General features: G+C 33.2%; 3 protein-coding genes across 4 annotated transcripts; 1 reads left to right on the top strand and 2 right to left on the bottom strand.

Annotated features, from left to right (window-relative positions):
• Positions 1–728: 728 nt before the first annotated feature.
• Positions 729–2,302, top strand: LOC140987950 (uncharacterized protein At5g39865-like). Its single transcript, XM_073456748.1, has one exon. It carries the CDS (start codon positions 1,089–1,091, stop codon positions 1,956–1,958), a length of 870 nt encoding a protein of 289 aa, XP_073312849.1. The 5' UTR covers positions 729–1,088; the 3' UTR covers positions 1,959–2,302.
• A 322-nt stretch (positions 2,303–2,624) lies between these two features.
• On the bottom strand, positions 2,625–8,149 carry LOC140987949 (probable ADP-ribosylation factor GTPase-activating protein AGD11). Of its 2 annotated transcripts, none has more exons than XM_073456747.1 (10): positions 7,894–8,149; positions 7,632–7,760; positions 5,315–5,395; positions 4,912–4,996; positions 4,379–4,454; positions 4,135–4,298; positions 3,820–4,051; positions 3,575–3,691; positions 3,390–3,485; positions 2,625–3,166 (listed from the first exon to the last, which is right to left on the bottom strand). In XM_073456747.1, the coding sequence occupies exons 2-10, from the start codon at positions 7,678–7,680 to the stop codon at positions 2,885–2,887; spliced, it is 1,182 nt and encodes a 393-aa protein (XP_073312848.1). In that variant the 5' UTR covers positions 7,681–7,760; positions 7,894–8,149; the 3' UTR covers positions 2,625–2,884. The 2 variants fall into 2 exon arrangements, with proteins under 2 accessions (XP_073312848.1, XP_073312847.1); XM_073456746.1 differs by having other exon boundaries at positions 7,632–7,798; positions 7,894–8,148.
• Positions 8,150–10,849: 2,700 nt separating this feature from the next.
• Positions 10,850–15,161, bottom strand: LOC140988822 (E3 ubiquitin-protein ligase DIS1-like). Its single transcript, XM_073457893.1, has 4 exons — positions 15,001–15,161; positions 13,666–13,907; positions 12,743–13,129; positions 10,850–11,379 (listed from the first exon to the last, which is right to left on the bottom strand). Exons 2-4 carry the CDS (start codon positions 13,873–13,875, stop codon positions 11,059–11,061), a joined length of 918 nt encoding a protein of 305 aa, XP_073313994.1. The 5' UTR covers positions 13,876–13,907; positions 15,001–15,161; the 3' UTR covers positions 10,850–11,058.
• Positions 15,162–18,420: the final 3,259 nt, after the last annotated feature.

Genomic DNA, 18,420 nt, shown 5'->3' with positions numbered 1-18,420 from the left:
ATTAACTATAAATTTATTAATAATATTTTATTTTAAAATAATAATTTTTTTTTTGCTGGCATATTGCCTTTATGAAATAATATGATAAATTAAACAAGTTAATAATTTAAATTATAATTAAAAAAAGTNTTATTTATCACAAAAACTCTTATGAGACCGTATCACATATTAATTTTAATTGACAAATTTTCAATATTATTCGGTCTCTGAAAAATATTAATTTTTATTGTAAATATATATAAAATCAATTCGTCTCATGAATATATATTTATGAGACAGTCTAAGAGACATACTCTTTATTAATATATATATATACTATAATATTAAGTGTGAGACCCTTAAAGTAATTATCTTAGAAGACACTAAAATATTTAATTTCATAATTATTATTCTTACCCTACTAAAAACCTCTTTAAGTCACTCCATATTTTACATAGAAAAAAATCTAAACAAAACTTCTCTTTTTAAATAGAACAAATTTTTTAAATGAAAAATAATTTCGTGTTAATTGTTTAATATTATTTGATCAAATTAAAAATAATAATAATACTGCATCTTTTATTAGTATATATAAATGGCCCCCGCGACTTTTAGTTATAGATTATATCAGGTTTACGCTACAAGTCATGCGGCATGCGGTTTAAGTCGATTATATAATTAATTATTTAAAAGTAAATTTTTTAAATTTTAAAATGTTTTGACGTATTCGACAAAAGGCTAAATCTAGGATAAATAAGAACCCAAACCCCAAAACACGTATTCCCTGCGCGTCTCTGTGCTTTGGCGGGCGTTGTCGTCGGCAGTGACGTCACTGCCTTTGCTTCGATTCAACTTTTCGAAATTCTCACTTCTCCTCGCTTACTTTTCCCGATTTTGTTTCAATACTTCATTTTCATTCCATCTCTGATTTTTTCCCCAACTGGAGATTCCATTTCCAGCCAAGAACCAGCTCCAATCAACACCCCGGCCGCCCGCCGCCACCGTCCCTTTAATTTTATAAACCTCAGAAATCCCGTTCAAAGCCCTTGATTCTTTGGAGTTTTTTTTTTTTTTTTTTTTTTTTTTTTTTTTTNTGCAAGAACCATGCAATGGAATTGCCCGAAATATCCCAAAAAGACAACAAGAGCAGCTCCTTGACGATTTTCAACCGGTCCGGAACTTTCAAGGCCTCGTCTTCGGCGGGAGGTGAAATGACCAATAAGCCTCTGTTCGGCCTCTACAATTCCCCGTCTCTGCAGCAAAGCGGCTCCATCAAGAGTTTGTACAGCTCCTCCTTTGGCTCGATGGTCTCCGCCGGTAATTCCTTGAAGGGAAAGGTCAGAAAATTATGCTCGATTTTCGAATCCCCAAAACACCCCTCAAGCCCCAAAAATTCACAATCTTTGCCACTGCCCTCGCCCAAGCCGATAAAGCCGACCAAATTGCTGCTAGCATCATCGGATTCTTCAAATTTCATTTCCAAAGGTATCCCTTCTCCAGTCCCGGAATCTCCCTTCAGGCTACCTGGTACTGAGGACAGAGTTGTAGTTTACTTCACCAGCCTACGAGGAATACGAAGAACATTTCAAGATTGCCACAGTGTACGCATGATTTTTCATGGGTTATGTGTGAATCTCGATGAGAGGGATATATCCATGGATGTAGCTTATAGAAAGGAGTTACTGAATGTGTTGGGCGAAACTAGTATCAGCTTACCTCAAGTGTTTATCAAGGGAAAGTACATTGGGGGAGCTGATGTCATAAAGCAATTACTAGAGGCTGGTGAATTGGTTAGGCTTATAAAGGGACTCCCTTTTGTTGCTCCGCATCCGTGTGATACGTGCGGTGATGTGAGGTTCGTTCCTTGTTCGAATTGCAGTGGCAGTAAGAAGGTGTACGATGAGGATGAGGAGAAGCCGAAGAGGTGTCCGGAATGCAACGAAAATGGGCTTGTTCGGTGTCCACGCTGCTGCTCATGAGCTGTGAATGCGAGTAGATTTTAAGTTAACCTGATGAAAAAGGGTGTCATTATTTGTTTCTCTGTATAGGTTTTTTTGTTTTTTGGTCATCGGATTATTTAGTATAAACGATGATAACCTCATATCCATATGCTGAAGGAATCAGCCATGTGCATTGTGGTTTATGTATGGAACGTAGGTGAATTGTTTGGTTGTTCACCTTGGTGGTGTACATTTTAATGCTCATTATGTAATAGTTGCCGTTGTGCTGTGGCATGCGCTTGTGGCTAATATGCTGCCTGTGTTTTGCAGCTTGTGATAGCATTTACATGGTACTGTGGTTTATATATTGATGATTTTGAGAACTTTTGTCGAGGCCCCTCAGATGGTTTATTGTACCAAGATCATTATATTTTTCCTCTGTTTTATAGGACTCGGTCGAGTTATTTGTGTTGCATGTAAGCTGTGAGTATGAATGTAAACCAATCAAGTTTGCGAAATTTCACAGGTTTGTGGTACGTCTCTTGTAAAAAAATGAGATTGAACTAAGCTGAAAATAAGGAAGATCAAGCTAGCGTAGCGTGAGCTCGGAAGTTTTGTTTCATGGGATATGTTCTTGAGCTCAGGTAATGAGTATGATTCACGAGGTCAGGAGTTTTGAATGTGTGTCGTATAGAAAATCATTAGTTTGCATCAGTAGTGACTAGTGGTATATCATCAGTTGGCGACTTTGTTCTGAAGTCTAAAGTATGATAATAAATAAGTACAACCATACACACAAAATATCGCCATACAACAGTTGGTGCTACCCCTGTTGTCCTCTGAAGTGAGAAGAGGGCCTCATGTCATCCAAAATATAAATAAAATAGGACGCTACATGGCATGCTCGATGGATATTTTCGCCACTCGTTGGAGAAACAGAACCGGGAAGGACGTATAGTTACTTGCTATTGTGTAAGAGGTACACATTCAAGCTCAATGTCTAAAACTCCTCGTTCTACATTCTGCAACTTAATAGAGATATCTTGTTTCACCCTTCCATCTTCTAAAGTTATAACACCATCTTTTACTAGTGTGTTCTCTTTGCTTGCTTTCCACTTACCGAGTTGAGTTGGCTCGTTAATCGAGGAGCACTCGGAAGCTTTTGCAGCATACACGAGTGGCTGGATATCTATCTCTGCTTCCCCCATAAAATCATCTGTTTTGAATTTATCCTTGTCGTATACAAGCTGGCATGCCATCACAAAGTTTCTTAGAGCGAGATTTTAGAAAAATCAAACTGGAAAGTGGTGCATCAAAAAAAATTAGTCTCAAATATCAATGCTTTTATTCTCAGAAGAAAATCACATTGCACGACAAATACCAATGTTTTTATTCGTCTATGTTTCAGTAAATTATCATTTATCCAGAAAATTAATTACACATTTTTCTTTATGCATATGGGAATCTTACCAACTTTAGAGGGGGAATGTGTTCTGGAATCGACAACATTAGCCTTTCATTCCAGATCGGGTTGAGATTATTCTTTATGACCCTCGTCTTCATTGACTACCAAAAAACAGATATAAAAAACCGCGATGCATAAGATCATTATATCAACTTCATGGACAATAGAACGAGAACAACAGAATAAGTACTTGATTTCCCAGTGAGAGGATGACGTATGGATCACTAGTCATCATATCTCGGACTGCTAAGTTAGTACCTCTCACGACGTTAACCTTAATCAATCCTACGAATTCGACCATACCTGCCTACACCACACAATCGAAAATGATCAGGAAACGTACTCAAGCCAAACCAGAATTTTTAAGTATTAAAATGAATCACAAAGTGCAAGCTTATCTTTATTGGTCATATCTTGTGCCGCAAGAGCATTTACCATTGAGTTAGTTTTCTTTGGCGCCTTGTGTTCACCTCTTCTCCAGCTATTACGAAATGCCTGCCCCAGACCTTGGATTCTGTGACCTGTAGTTTGTTTTTCCAAGTGTTTCTTATTATCAATGGCAGATTGAGATTGACAGCTTGAAGAACTCGCGTGGGATGTTGAAGACGATGAAGGGAAAGAGCATGATAAATCATGGTTCGAAAATTGTTGCATTTCATATTTTCTCCTGTGTATCCAAAAGGGAGTCTACTTGAGAAATTATAAATACATTGAAACGATCCTAGGAGGGATGGACTTGTAACTAACAACCTTATGAAATCGGCACGCTCCTCTATCGAGGAATCCGGTCTCGGTTTTTTATAATCATATGGAACATAAGCTTCATATTTCGAGTTTACTGCAGCATTTCCTCCCATTTCAATCAAAGAATCTACTTGCTCATCGTTCCATTCATCAAGCTTCACAGATAAGACCTGCAAAATAGACATGAAATAGATGAAATCACGGTTGTGTAATTGTGATAGATTTGATAAGTGAAACAAGTGTTCCACACCTTTGATATATGCACTCCAAGGCTCCTATGTATACCAGAGCATTTGATACAAATGAATGCTCCGATGTTCAAAGATCTGCTCACGACAGTTGAAATAAAAACACAAGTTTTGTTATAGAAATAAAAACCCAAGAAATACAGCAACAAAGTTGAGATCATTTAGTAATATCAAATTACTGTGTAAGTTATTTTAAAATTTTACAATAACATAATTGGTTAGAATATATATAATATAGCATAACATAGAACATATTATGGAATTAATGATAAGTTTATCATTTATAATGATTTTGTTTAGAGGCATGAAAAAGAAGGAAAATATATCTTGCGAATAGATAATGAAAATAAGATGACACTTTTTGGTGTAATTTTGGGGGATGGAGAATCATTTTTATACTTCACCTGGTACAAGGTCCCAAGTTTGGGGCGAGGTTTGGGTTCGAAACTCAATTGTAACAAACCTTTTTCCAATTCGAAAAAGAAATTTACCACCAAGAATAATGGAAAAACAAACTAATGAGACTGAGACTTACACCCATTTTGGATCTCTCGAACCACAATCTGCACATAATTGATTCCCGGGTTCAGATAACATACTCTCTAGCCTACGCTGTGTACCTGATCGACACAAAATTTCCACAGAGTTAAAAATCAGCATTGCACAGTAATGAAGATAGAATGAATTTGGCATCTATTTACTACAACAAAATAGTTTATCATATTCAATTTCCCATGTTTTCCCCAGATTACTCTAGTTGTGCTAGCCAAAGCTTCATTCAAATTTGTCCTGAGCCACTCCAGCACAAAATAATCCCAACTCCGTGGCTGTTAGTTATTGTCATGAGTAGAATTGAGAACCTTTATATTGCACAAGGATATGGTCCAGTGACCATTAGTGGCAAGGTGATGCATGTCATTTTCAGTTTGTACACTTACTCGAAGTATTCCGCCCTTCCTTCGGACAGTTACGCCAGTTTGGCGAGGTTTCCTTTTGTAGGAGATCGTAAAGACAAGAACCTGGTCCATTTGATGCAAAAATGTTGCGGTGATTAATCTCAGAAAACTTGCTTTTCACAACTTATTACATAGTTCACCTAGAACAAAAAGATACCTATAACTAAAACAAGTTTTTGGATTTACATGCAAATGATAAATAAATCTTCAACACAAATACACAATTGCCAAGTAATCAGTGATGATACCAGCGATGGGAAAACATTGAAAAATATTTGTACCAGGTCATATGCTCATATCATGTTGTCTGAAAAATCAAAATGACAGAAACGAATCGGATGATGCCTCGCAATGCAAGTCGCATACAGATTCAATCGACGTGCGACCAGAGATGATAAAAAATAACAAAGATAAATTTACTTTAAAACTTTCAGAAGCATCATCTCGCAGAGAAATCATACTTTTCACGATAAAACTCTGTTTTCACTATCAACAGTTATCATAATTTCACACTCCTAAATGTCAATCTATATACCTATAAATATATGACTTCTATTTGTGAGCTTACTATTATGACCTCTTGTTTTGCATTTTGATATAGTTGATAGGGTTATTTTAGTCATTGTCCATGTCAAGGTTAATATGATTTAATTCATTTTAGTAGTTATCATTCAATTATATTTATGTTGGTAGAAATTGATGTCTTGTGCATTTATTTTTTAGTTCATGTGTTTATTATTATATTCTTGTGACCTTTAGTATTACCTTTGTATTCTTTTTTCACTTGTTTTATCATTCTTTTTCACTTTTTTTAAATTGTTTTTTCCATGCTTTCCTTTTTCTTCTTTGTGACATTAGTTTTTTTTTTTATTTTCACCTTTTTTCCCTCTTTGTGGCATTTGTTTGTCGAAAGAGGTTTTGCATTCTATTATGATGATTGCAGTATTTTGTTTTCATTTTGTTTTTCATTTCATTTGTTCAAATATATAATTTGTTTAACCTTTGATGTTAGCTAGCAATTGATGATACAAATAAATTGAAGTACTTTTATTGTGCTTGACATTCTTGATCCATTTTTATTTGATGCCTCTTTATTGGTCAGGGTATTTTTTTTTATCATTTGAGAAGAAAGGAAGAATATATATTTATATTAACTTAGTTTTTAGTTTTGTCCCTTAGTTTTGTCTCAAAGATGATGTTAAATATGTAGAAATTCGCTCTATTATAGTTGCTAATGTTCAAGTCATTCTACTTTTTTACCATCTCTGATTCTGTTATATTACAATCATGTGAATGAAAATCTTTCATGATAGCAAGTGATTCAGCTTTTTTGTGATGAGACTTAATAGTTATAGCAGTTGATTTACTGATTTGATATATGATCTTTTTTTATCGATCGTTAGTGAATTTTTGGCTAAATTTGAGATTATTTTGAAAATAATTTTAGAAATCTTTTCCCCTTAAAATGGATGTTAGAGGAACCAATCTCTATGTTTTGTTTACTGCCATTGCTCGAAAGCTATAAGATGTAAATTTTTGTTTTATGAAGCATTTTTGCATGTAGAAATTTTTTAATGAAATTTAGATAAAAGTATCCACCGAAACATATGTATTCTGATATAAAATTAATTATCTAAATATGTAATTCTAAAAACCAAACATAAAAAAGTAAACAAAATCTATGAAGGGTAAGTTAGCAAAAGCAATTGAATTAAACTTGATAACAATTTTAGTGGTTTTATTTTAACAATAGTATGCTAATTTTAATTAACTAAGAGAATTTTTTTATTAGTGCTTCTAATTTTGTGTGCTTCATTTAAGTACACCGTGGTTTGGGTCATAGTAAATCCATTACTCTATTAATTTATTTTTATTGTTTTTCTTTTTTGAATGATATTTGGATGAAAAAAATATTTTCTGGTTTGACAAAGTTGTTATTATGTCATAATCACGTTGATTGAAAAATTTGTCATATGAACAAATTAATATATCTGTTTATGATCATGATGTTACTTTATCTATTGTGTTTTGATCTGTTTAGATTGAGAAATAATTTTAAACATGATGTTACTCAAACGATTTTAGACAGTATCTAAATTTCATAATTATAGTTCGATCATTTGTTAACCACGTGTAACGCACGTGCATTTTCCTAGTAAAATGAAATATACCTCAGCTTAAAACTACAGGATCTCATAAAATAAATTATGATCGCACTCATCAATCATCCCCATTCTTAGAACAACAAAAAACTGCAGAAAATAACATGAATACACAATAATAAACACAAGAAAATTACCTGAAAGTGAAACATCATCTGTTTCCGCATTTCCTTGTTCCACAGACATGTCAACCGCAAGAAATTCAGACCCAAATCCGAAATTCTTGGTGCTTATCTCAAAGAAATCATTTTTTGTTTCCTTCCTTTCTGCATGAGTCAAAGGGGTCCTGATGGATTATTCATTTCTTTAGACGCACAGATCAAATTTTTAGAATCAAGAAAATGTGGAAAAAATATGATTGCAGCAAACTTTAAATAAAAATCAAGAAATTTTTTTTACAGGATCAAAGTGTGTTGGTGTTGTTCAGCTGAGATTGGTTCGGAAGTGGTTGGATTAATTTTACATACGTCCACTGGCTATTACACATCAATGCATTATTTTGAATGCAAGGACAAAAAATATACAAATTCGTGCGTGGATCTTTCAAATATTTGGTGGGATTGGATTGGATTGGATTGGATTGGATTGGATTCTTGTTGATTCTGGGAAGGAATTTGCTTGCACGAGATATATTAATTTTGTAATTATTACATCAATAATGGATTTGGTTACTCTTTTGGGAGACCAAGCAAAAGTCAAAGGTAGGTAGATGATCGCCAAACAGATTAACAAGAATCCACTAAACGCGCACTTGTGTCGCTTCACGCTTTCTTAATTTTAGTTAATTTATAATTTTCTTCAAGTCATAACCACAAGAAGTTATGAACTAAGTAATATGGATTGTTCTCTAGATTGTATAAACTATTAAGACAAATGTGTCGTGTGTATGTATACTAACTTTGATATCATGTTATATTTTTTTGATAAATCAAAATTATCATTTTTTTCAAATTACAAAAATTCTATTTTATTTAATAAAAAAATCATAAAAACTTATTTTTAGCAAATGACTATCTCATCTATATCTAATATATCTTAAATTATATTTTTGAACCTTAAATGATCATATTTATAACATAAAAAATTATTATACAAAACCATTTTTATAGTTTTAAATTTTAATATATTAGACATTATATTAATTTAGTTTGATAGTTAATTTTTACCAAAATAACATGATGCACGTATTTTATCTTAGTGTAGTAAAAAATAATTTTGATGTATTAGAAATAGGGGTGCATGAAAGTCGATTTCTTGCATCAGGTTGATTACTAGACCTTTCATCTTTGCTACTGATATTTATTCGTAAGACATATCAACTATGCCTATATTTGACATAAAAGATAATATTTTTCATGGGTGACACAAATAGAAGACATATATCATAAAATTTACTCATGAGACCGTCTGACAAAAGTTTTTGTGTTTATAAAAATCCCACATTTTAATGCAATAGGTACAAGTTTTTGCAACAGATATTTTCCTATATGATAGATCGAGTCTGGACACGCTTACAAACATGGAGGAAAAGGCCGCTCTGCAAAGTGGGTTGTGAGATCCTAATCAAATCAGTGGCTCAAGCGATACCAACTTCTTGTATGTCTACCTTTTTCCTCCCTTCCTCCTTGGCAAATGAAATACAGAGGATGATCAACTCATTTTGGTAGGGCAGAAAACATAATGCAGTCAAAGGTTTGAACTGGATCAGCTGGGAGAAGTTGTATGTCCCGAAATAATTTGGCGGAATGGGTTTTCGAGACTTCTGTAGCTTTAACATGGCAATGCTAGGGAAACAAGGATGGAAACTTTTTAGTGCCCTTAATGCTACAATTTGTCGCCTTTACAAAGCTAAATACTGCCAAGAGGGGATTTCTTAAATGCCAATCTGAGGCATAATCCAAGCTTTAGCATTTTGGCTTCCCAAGTGGTGTTAAAAAGAGGCTATAGATAGAGGATTGGGGATGGAAGTCATATCAATATTTGGAAAGACCCATGACCCCTCAAATTTTCATGTAGATCTATCCATGATTCCAGAGTTACACGATTGGACAGTGCAAGACTTGATGATTGGGCTCACAGGAATGGGATCATGATATTATCGAAACCATCTTTATGGATAGGATGCCAGGGCGATCACTGCAATTCCACTTGGGCTGATACAACTCCAAGACACCCGAATCTGGCACTTCAGCAAGAACGGTTCTTACACAGTTAAGTCAAAGCACCATGTGGCTATGAGCTTGAATGTAAACCTTGAATCAAACAAGGTCCAAGGAAATTGGAAAGCAAAGATGGAAGTTCCACCGAAAATAAAACTCTTCATCTGGCGTGCTTGTAGAGACTGCCTCCCTCATCGCACTAATCTTCTGAAGCGGGCAATTCATGTGTCATCTCATGTGTGGTGTGTCATCTCTATGTGTGGTGCGTAACGTGGATCTGGAGACATCATGTCACACATTTATAGTCTGTCCTTTCGCACGTGAATGTTGGGTCAGAGCTAAATTAATTCAGGTTGTGGATTCCCAAGCATGCGCTGCTGAAGGATTCTTGGCATGGCTATTCAACACCTTCCAAGAACTTAGTGGAGTAGAGTTGGGTAGGTTTGTAACTATCCTCCGGTCAATCTGGAAGTAAAGAAACTCTTTTTTATGGAACAACCGCATAGAATCTCCACCTAGAGTGATAACTGCAGCAATGAGCTTTCTTTTTGAATGGATGTCCTTATTAAGGAGCAACAAAGAAACACAAGTGTTGGGTACAAGGAATCACTATTACATATGGACACCACCCCCTATCGGTGCTGTCAGATGCAACATCGATGCAGTCTGCTTTGAGGACATAAAATCTGTTGGGTTAAGCTTGGTGATGTGAGATGATGTGGGAAGATTTCTTATGGCCCGAACTGGTAAAAAGACTTTGATGTGTCAGAGAAGAGAAGCATTAGGCCTATTGGAAGCCCTTTCTTGGCTCAGCAACCTAGATTATTCAAACGTCATCTTCGAGGTGGACGCAAAAGATAGTTTATCATGCCATGAAGGAAACAAATGCTGGTACTACTGAGTTTTTGGAGGCGTCAAGGATCTGTGTAGAGACATTGTAGCTATGAACTCAAATTTTTCGGTTTACTTTATCTGTAGCCAAGCTAAAGAGATTGCTCATGTATTAACTAACTAAGCATTCTCATTTTTATGTTATTCCCTTTGTTTGATTGAATACGCCATCGTGTATTAGTAACCTTATAAGTTTGTACTTGATAATTATACTTCTGAATGATTTTTTCGTAAAAAATAAGATTTAAGTTTTTTGCTTTTATTAAAAAAAATAGAACATAAAAAATAAAATACTATACGTAATATNTTACTTAACAGCTCATGTTTCTTGACAACTTTAGTAAGTTATTTCAAGCGCAGAGGTACAAGATGAGCCATAAGATCCATATCACCCATAAATGTCCTAAAGTTCGAGCAAAGATAGTTTGCCTCCTAAACTTCAGACAACAAGATCCACTGTGCTTGAAGAACGCACCCTATTTCTATAATGAAACAACAGCTAGCTACAAGCATGCTACTGCTCTTTCCAAATCCGGCCTGTAACCCTGAGCTTCAGTTCTTTCCTGTCTCCACCAGAGAAAAATAGTGCCATGTTACGTTGAATGATCAGCCCATCAAAACTATCGCGTACCTTTCGATGGCTGTCTCGAATACTTCTTGGCACTCCTTGCCATATTGCTTTCCTCCCATTTCCTCCAACCTCAAGACTGTAGCTATAGTTTTTTGCATCGTTGTCATCGCCCATGAACCGCAAAAATGCTATATACACGGGTGCCATTCCAAGCTGAAATGCTTCAAAATGCAGGCAGAAATACTGCCCAAAACAACTGAAAACCTGGGGAGACAAAAAGAGGAAAATATAAGCATGTGAACTGGAATATCTGATCATACACAGAAACCGATCTAAAAATAGTTAGGGTAAAATGACTTGAACTATCAAACATTGAGACTAGAACTACAATCGAGGACTACCTGAAGGTACATTTAACTTTAAATAAGCAACAAGATATCAAAAGTAAGACCAGAGGCGAAATAATAATACCAGGAAAAAAATTAAGTCATGATGGTGGCATTTGGTTGTTGCTTTAGCCCAAATCAATTCAACTCAACTCAAAACTTGACAGCGAGTATTTCTAATATTTCTGAGATTTTCAGATATGATTCTAAAATGTGATACAATATGCAATAAAGTGATGCACTGAAAAAGATGAAACAAATAGACGATGCTAGTTTGAAAGAAAAAGAGAAGAAATATGTCATTATGTAATAATTGTGACTTAATTAGTAACTTTAAGTGCAAGATAACGATTTGATTGAACATTTTCTAAAATAATATTTGAGAGAAGTTTTTAAAATATATGGGTAAAATTATGAATTCTTAGTTTACGTCAGAAGTACCCAAATAGAGGCGTATGTCTGCTAAAAAGCATCTTTTGTTCTTTTATTGCAGTTCTTTGGGGTTTAAGGACAAACATAGTCTGCTAAAAAGTCCATCCCCAATTTTACACTTAAAAGAACCGTGCCAAGCAACATCTCTACAAATTAGCGAGAGCCTAATATTACCATCATACAAAGTTCTAAAATTCGCTAGGGGCTAGTCGGACGCCATACTAGCTCCAAGAGCCTAGGCCGCTTAGGCGCCGCTAGGCGGATTCCACGGTATCAAGAGACTTGTAATGGTTCTTAGAATAAATTTCAGCCCAAATTTTGTTAAAATCCAATTGATATTTGGTTTATTCCTCCTGCTTCTTCTGCTCAGGATAATAGGTACAAGAGAAATCAAAATAAAGAAAAAAATTATTTTTATGGTCTGATTCGATTTTCTTATGTGAGTAGAAATAAGCAGACAAAGATGAGATTGGTGTGCTAGGGAAAGCGCAAGCCAACAAATCGTGGTTTCAATTGGGTTTTCAACCAAAAAATTAAAAACAGAAACCTATAATTCTTTCTTATGTCATGTATTGGTTTAATTGGGCTTTCAAAAATTAAAAGCCCAAAAAAAAATTCCCAAAAAACTTGAAACTCCTAGGACCACCTAGGCCTACCTATACCCACTTAGGACCGCCTAGACCCACCCTTGCTGCCTAGGCTGGCCGCCTAACACCTTTTCAATGCGGTCGGGCTAGGCAGCAGTTTTAGAACAATGCCATCATAAATCAAATAATAAATGAAGTAGCAACAAGAAAAATTTTAATCACCGTGAGCATCCAAGTGGCATTCTCGACCTCATGCGGATTTGATTTCACATAGCGATGGTTAAAAGTACTGCCATTATGCATATCAACTTTGTGATCATCTTTTAAGTGGTTCACGAGAAATGGAATATCACCAATAACTGAGCATTCTGAGCCCGCATAAGGACAATTGTAAGGTCTAAAAGTGCATTGGGATTCATGTTTAAGCTTGCTGTAGTAAGGATAGATTCCTACACACCCGTAATCTTGATATTTACATGGAAGCTCGAGGGATGCAGCCACCTTCTCCAATGCAAGGCATCTGATGTTACCAAGTTCATGCCGGCAAGTAGGGCAACGGTTGTGAACCCTTGGTTTGCAACCAGAACACAATGTGTGACCGTTGGAACACTGCAGCAACAAAATGGCAGGCATTGATTACAAAAACCCGGGGACCAACAAATATTCAATGCACCAACGACATAAAAACGGTTTATATCTATCATGTGTGTGTGTGTGTGTGTGTGTGTGTATAATGGTTGTTTCATCATCATGTTTGAAGTGTTTCTTCTTTCCAGGTTCTTAATAATAAAAGATTCACCCTCAAACCTATCCACATCCCACAACACACCCAAAACCAAACAGACGAAACACAGTTTCACATACTCTAGCCCACCTATTTTATGTGGGAAGCCTAACCCGTTTTGACACCTTCATGCTATTCCCATTAAAGGCAAGATCTGCCAGATTTTGTTGTAATGAAAATAATCATCTTTGTGTCATTAAATATACATATAAGTATCTAAGATAAAATGAAAATCGGTGGCAAATCCAGAATTTTGACATGGCACTGAGTCTGCGGACAGAGGTATAAGAAAGTGACCAAAAAACCGATGTCACAAATCTCATACTTTTATAATTTCAGATAGAAAGAAGATTGATTGTACCTGATAAATGGGTGGGTACATAGCATTTAAGCAAACTGGACATTCCAGCAGCTCCCGGACACTACTTGAGACAGTTACATCAGATTTTGTGGCAGTTTGACCACTTTCATTGACAAGTTCTCCAACATCCAATGTGTCCTTGTTTTGGGGTGGATCAATGACCTCAGGATTACTTCGCAAGTCATCATAATAAGATGCTCCACTTGCCATTGGAAGCAAAGATAATCAGTACGTACACAAGCCTGTAAATTGATAGAAATAAACCAAACGTAAGACATTACATGAAGTCATGTAACACATTTAGCATAAATAAATCATTCGTCTACGACTATTGACACTTGCTTGCACTAGTTATACAGGCACAGAGGGTTTATAACTAATGCAGCTAGGTCCAGCGTTCAGTCAATGATAAAGCACTTCGCGATCTATAATCCTTTGCCTTTCACAGACAATCTAATTGTCAAACATTGTCGAATAATTCTAGGGAACCTGCATTTTCTTATGATGAAGATGGAAACCAAGTTGCCTACTGCCTCCATAAAAGCAACTGCGTTTGACAAACCATCCAACAAACAAATACTCCATTCAACAAAAAATATCGCATATGAATTATTTCAAATACGGGCACGTAGTTTAGTTCAAGGATTGGCACAATCAAAATTTAAAGCACAATTTGTAGTATTTGATCACAAAGTGAAGACCCTTTGGTGTCTAAACCCCGCACCTGCTCATTATAACAACCCAACAGTGCTCTCTCGGTTCGAGAAAAAGAAAACAAATGTTTTTAAAAACTAAATTTAATCCTTTATTTAAGAGAAAGGATAAAAACTAGGATGTACTGGAAATAACATCTCCCAAGGACTTTTGGCATCTACTACCAAAATAGTAGAATTTCACATCTAAAGGACAATTTACTAACCACGAAAATTCCTAAATCCTGAAACATAACAAGCCCGACTTTTCTCAGCATATAAAAGGTCTTGTTTTCCCGCATTTTGTATTAATAATTGATATGGAAGTATAATTTATCAACTTAATCGTAAATACCCAAAAAATGCACGTGAAAGGGCTTCTTAAACAAACCCATGAACAAAAACTTCTTGAAAAAATAAAAACGCACACTGCGAAGTAAATGACCACAGATATAAAAGGTTTCATTCAAAAGATCACTTAATCCAAAAAAAGGTGTAAACTTTACCCCCATCCCCAACCACGCGAACAACCAGTCAAAAAGGGAGGAGAATCATTTGAGACCAGAAATTGAACAAAAAAAATAGCGTGAAAAAAGCAAAAAATATCACATCAAGAAATAAAAACTCCACATCGATGGATTACCTCTAACGAACCACTGCTTGGAATCAAAAACTCATCCGAAGAGGAGGGAAACAAAACAAGGGTTTTGGTTAATCTACCAAATATTAATTCAATTATTTTGAAATTGGCGAAAATACCAAGAGGAGAAGTCAGTGTCACCGTCTGTGTTGGTCCGGTTAGTACACAGAGGATGGTACAAGAACATTAAAAAGAAATTAAGAAAAATTGAAAATACGCGAACTTTGTTTGTTTGAGTTGTAAATCAGAGGAAATTAATTCAAATTAAAGTTGTCACGAGTGGATTTCATTTTGAAATAGATAAATTAAATAAGTATATACAAGTATTTACCACTTTTTTTTGTAATTTATTAATTAAATAAATATTTTAAATAACTATTTGAAAAAAAAAAAATCTTGAAATTAACTACAATAAATTTTTGCAGAAAAAAATATAACAACATTTTTTTTAATTATAATATATTTTGATACTTAAAAAATATTAGAAATCAACAGTCTAATTAAACTGTTTGTCAATATATTTAAAAAAATTACTCAAAGTAGAAAAATAAATAAATTTACCTAAATTAGTTTGACTAATTCTCATGTAAAGTTGCCTCACATATCTATATTAATAAGATTGGTTGATTCGATTCATTTCTTGAGTAAAAAATAGTAATTTTGACATGAAATAAATTTTTTCATGAGATAAGTCGGGTAGAAGATCCGTCTCATAAATTGACTCACGATCTCACAAGAGTTTTTGTGAATTAGTTTTAATATTTTATTATATTTAATAAAAAAATATATATATAAAAGACATTGTATGTTTATATCATTATTTTTTAAAATGATTTGAGGACATATTAGGCATTTTAGAGTAAAGAAAAAAAATATGAAGTGTATTTAAAAAAAAAGTTGACTATAAATAACATGATCTTAAATGTTTGCATTAAGCATATCATTTAATTTTGGTGACAGTTTTGGGTTTTGTGTTATTTTTATATATTTAATTTTCTATATTCTCTAAAATATTAAATAAATTGTAAAATTTTTTATATAATATTACGCTTTTCAATTTTTTAGTGAAAAATGTCATAGTGAATTTTTTGTATATTGACTATATATACATCTATATTATTATTATTATTGAATTAGAACTTTATTATAAATATTTTTTAAAAAATTCAAAAAATTATTATAAATTTTAATCAAAGTTTTCATCTAATAAATAATTTTTTATTTTCTGAAAATATTTAATTATTTTTTAAAAGTTTGATAGACAAATAATATATGATTTTTAATTTCTTTTTCTAATAATTTTATTAATAACAGTTTCACTCACTCGATAAATCAAATATAATAGTAAATAATTCAATTTGACTACAATATTGTTATTTTTAATTGAATGTGATTTCAAATGGTATAAAAATTTTATATAATAATTAAATATATTCATTATATCAATAATTTTAAGTCATTATTTAAATGTTTATATTTATTAATTTTAATATTTCATGAATTGCATGAGTAAGATACTAGTCGCGAGTGAGATTGTGGGAGCATTTGTGCATCTGAAGTCGCACAGAGGGAGTGGATAAAAAATGCATATTCCCTTAATCTGACATGAATTTTTTTCTTTCCATGAAATTTGTTTATGGAATGATATGATTTCGAGTTTGGAACAAAATTTTGTTTTTGAGATCTAATTGTGATAATTCTCTCAATATAAAAAATATATAAACTGTAAATACCATTTCATCATTTTTATAAAACGAATAAAAAACTCAAATATAACATTTTACATGAAAATTTATGACAAAGTAATGATGTTTCATACAAAAATTTAATATGATTAAAACCAATATACAACAAAAGTTATAGCTGATATTACCATTACAACTTAAATATTTTAAATCGTATAACATTTCAAATATCATGTTTCGATTACTCTACCAACATGAACAATTATTGCACTACAACAATCTCTATCCCAATAACTGTACTCTTGCAATGAGAATCGAAATATATGACCTTGTATCTGATACCAATTGTAGGGTCGAATGTTCACCATTTTACCAAAATGTATATCTAGTGGTGTAACTCAAATCTTTTCAACCATATAACCGTTCAAACATCACGTTTCGATTGCTCTAACAGTAGAGCAATTAATGTACCAAATAATGATTCCTCCTTCAGCAATCAAATTTGTCAATTTGTTTTGCTATATATATATAGGATTCCTCCACTCTGAGCCACTAATATGTACAAACAAATTATGGGAGAGGTGACTAAACAAATTGATAAATTTGACTGCGGAAGGAGGAATCTTGCATTTGAACGTGTGGAAGTGTTCTTGTTTAATTTGTGAGATGGATTTTTCTTCTAGAATTGGTGAATAAGTTGGTTCTTTTTAGAAATATATAGAGAAAAATCAAATTATATTTCACCGACTTGTACGAACTCAGCTTTCATTTATTTTCAATACATTTTTCTTGTTTGTACATCAATAATGTCAATTAAACATATATACACATGATTGAAATCTTTAAATTCACAATAAATTTTAGATTATATTTATTTGTTTTCTTAAAAATATTATATTTTCTTAAAAATATTATAAAATAAACATCATTCAACATATTATTTGATATATATGTGAACACGATATATAAACATGCATTCATAACCAAAGCCGTACAATTATTTTTTATTTTTTATATAATAAGGTTCAGTGAAATGATATTTCGTGGGAGATGTCCAACGTAGTTCAACGACTGTAAGGGAAGTCACGTCATTTTTCCATATGATGTAATATATTGTGCAATGTATTGATAATCTATTAACTATTTCCCGACTTTCTCGCCCAATCCATCGATATATTCATCTTTTTACTAAATAGTAGGTCTCTTGTGAGACGATCTCACAAATCTTTATCTGTGAGACAGGTCAATCCTATCGATATTCACAATAAAAAATAATACTCTTAACATAAAAAGTAATATTTTTTTATGGATGACCCAAATAAGAGATTCGTATCACAAAATACGATCCGTGAGACCGTCTCACACAAATTTTTGTCTTTACCAAAATGATCGCATATTTTGATTTCCCAATATAAATCCATAAGGTATACATAGAAAGTTAGACAGCACACCAAAACACTTTTTTAGGAACAAAAAAACAATGCTACCCAGCAATATTGAAGACTAAATATAAATCTAAATTTTAATTATTTTTACCATTTGTTAAAAGTATGTTATTGATTTTTTTATTTATTAATTTTATGATACGAATTTTCGATTTGATCTAATTCATAAAAAATATCATTTTTATGTCAAAAAATTAATTTTTATGATAATTATTGATCTGATCTAACCCATGGTAACCTCTGTTATTTTATATATAAGACCGTTACTTATAAGCTTTTGTTTACGGATACAA

This window comes from Primulina huaijiensis, chromosome 11 (assembly GCF_012295235.1).
Source record: "Primulina huaijiensis isolate GDHJ02 chromosome 11, ASM1229523v2, whole genome shotgun sequence".
In the NCBI taxonomy this organism is placed as follows: domain Eukaryota; kingdom Viridiplantae; phylum Streptophyta; class Magnoliopsida; order Lamiales; family Gesneriaceae; genus Primulina; species Primulina huaijiensis.
The sequence above is the reverse complement of the archived record's forward strand: the minus strand, read 5'-3'. Positions and strand labels throughout refer to the sequence as shown.